This window comes from Hibiscus syriacus, unplaced genomic scaffold (genome assembly GCF_006381635.1).
Source record: "Hibiscus syriacus cultivar Baekdansim isolate YM2019G1 unplaced genomic scaffold, ASM638163v2 tig00110384_pilon, whole genome shotgun sequence".
NCBI classification, from domain to species: Eukaryota; Viridiplantae; Streptophyta; class Magnoliopsida; order Malvales; family Malvaceae; genus Hibiscus; species Hibiscus syriacus.
Window position 1 is genome coordinate 1,832,424 of NW_024062715.1, and position 1,909 is coordinate 1,834,332.

Genomic DNA, 1,909 nt, shown 5'->3' on the forward strand with positions numbered 1-1,909 from the left:
TAACAAATGATGTCGTTTGGTTTAATTTTAAAAAAAATTCACATGGCTAAGAAACATAGAAGAGCATAACAAAAGTCTAAAGTGTAAAAATATGAAAACAAAACAATCTCACATGACTAAAAAACATAAAAGAACATCCGAACTGACTTCTATAAATAATAGAGATAATTTGATATTTAAAATCATGAAGTCTTTTGGTGAGCACAGAGCGAACTATTATTTCGCTTCAATCGAGCTTGAATTCAGGTTTCAATCGAGTTTCTAAATTTATTTTGAGTTCGAACCTTTTCGAGTTCAAGTTTCAATATTATATTTTAAGTTCGAATTGAATTTGATAATTTTTAGCTCGTGAGTTTTTGAGTTGAATTGAGCTTACTTTAAAATTTTCGAGTTCGATTCAGCTCTTTTAACCAACGACATTGTTTGATTTAATTTTTTTAGAGCCGGTTCTATCGGTTTTCAACCGGTTCACGGTTCGAACGGTTCATAGTCGGTTCAGCGGTTCTTTCCGGTTCACTAGTAGCGATTTAACCGGTGTAGATTGAATCGGACCAGACAACGGTTCCCGGTTGAACCGGCCGATCCGATCTAATTTTTAAAACTGTGCTAGACCATATATGTGAAGACACAGAGAGACGAGGGGGCAGTAGTCCTCTTACCTGTAAAACAATAGTCGATCACCGATAATCCTCCATCAAAGATTACCAGTCGGTTGTGTGCGTGTCCTCGTCGGGGACCCAGTTTATCGCAATCGCATAAAACCCTCACATAGAACTCCCGTCTTTTGGGTTCCACTCCAGTCGATAATATGATGCCCCATAATCAGCATGCATAGATCCTCAATAAGTTTAAAACTCCAATCGACATTTAAATGTACCTCCAGCAACGTAAATTGGTCCCCAAGAATTTGCAAGCATGTCCTGTTTGAGTTAGAAGAAAAGTTTAAATTCTTTGGACCCAAACAGAAAGACAAATGGATGTAAATCAGCAGTAATCGGCATCCATATGTGAAAAAATAGGAATTCATCACCAAATATACAAGAACCATGATTCCAGCTTCGTTTTGATGGAATAGATCTCCCATTTTGATCGGAAATCCGATGTGGGAGGACTTCCGTCGTCAAAATCATGGAGCGCAGTACATGGAGCACCCGTCTGCAGTCCGTGCAACCACGAATGCCGCAAAGCCTTCATCTTTAGAAATAATGGTATTATCCATTGGTGAACCCAGGGAAGAAGCCCTAATTTAGAAAGGATCTTCGAAGAGAAAAGCCTTGGCCAAATCGGGAGGAATATCATGAAAACCCAATAAAATATAAAAATAACAAAAGGAAATGTAAATGAAAATCATCACCATGTATTGCACAAAAAACCAGAAATCCAGGATCGGCAGAAAGAAATGGGTGGCCAATTGTGATTTCAAATCATTCCATTGAAAATACCAAGTCTCGCTGTCGATCGTACGTATCCCTTTTGCACACTTATCGCATCCTAGCTCCACGAGAGTTGATTTGATGACCATAGAAATATTTTCCCCAAGCGTCGAAACAAGGGCCGGCGTAAGGAAGAGATTCTAGAGGAGGATTTCAGAGAAAATTTCAAAGAATTTTTTTAATTCACTATAGAAACGAGGGCAAAAATACTATGATTGAATTAGTTATTCATTTTTCTAAATAATATATATTTTAAGTAATGTTCTTATTTTTATTTAAGGATAAACTATTTGAATATTTACTCAAATTTTAGGTGTTAATATTTTGATATTTTTTTAATTGCACAAACAAGTGATTTCTGCTGTAAATAATTTTTATTATTTTTTAAGGATTTGTGTTTGAGCACCGAGAATGTTAGGAGTGTGAGCTATCAACGTCTAGAGATTAAAAATTATTTTTTAACATATATTACTTTA

At 35.9% G+C, this 1,909-nt stretch overlaps 1 protein-coding gene across 1 annotated transcript; it reads right to left on the bottom strand.

Annotated features, from left to right (window-relative positions):
• Positions 1 to 588: 588 nt before the first annotated feature.
• Positions 589 to 1,395, bottom strand: LOC120122096. Its single transcript, XM_039141338.1, has 2 exons — positions 1,031 to 1,395; positions 589 to 920 (listed from the first exon to the last, which is right to left on the bottom strand). The coding sequence occupies exons 1-2, from the start codon at positions 1,297 to 1,299 to the stop codon at positions 743 to 745; spliced, it is 447 nt and encodes a 148-aa protein (XP_038997269.1). The 5' UTR covers positions 1,300 to 1,395; the 3' UTR covers positions 589 to 742.
• Positions 1,396 to 1,909: the final 514 nt, after the last annotated feature.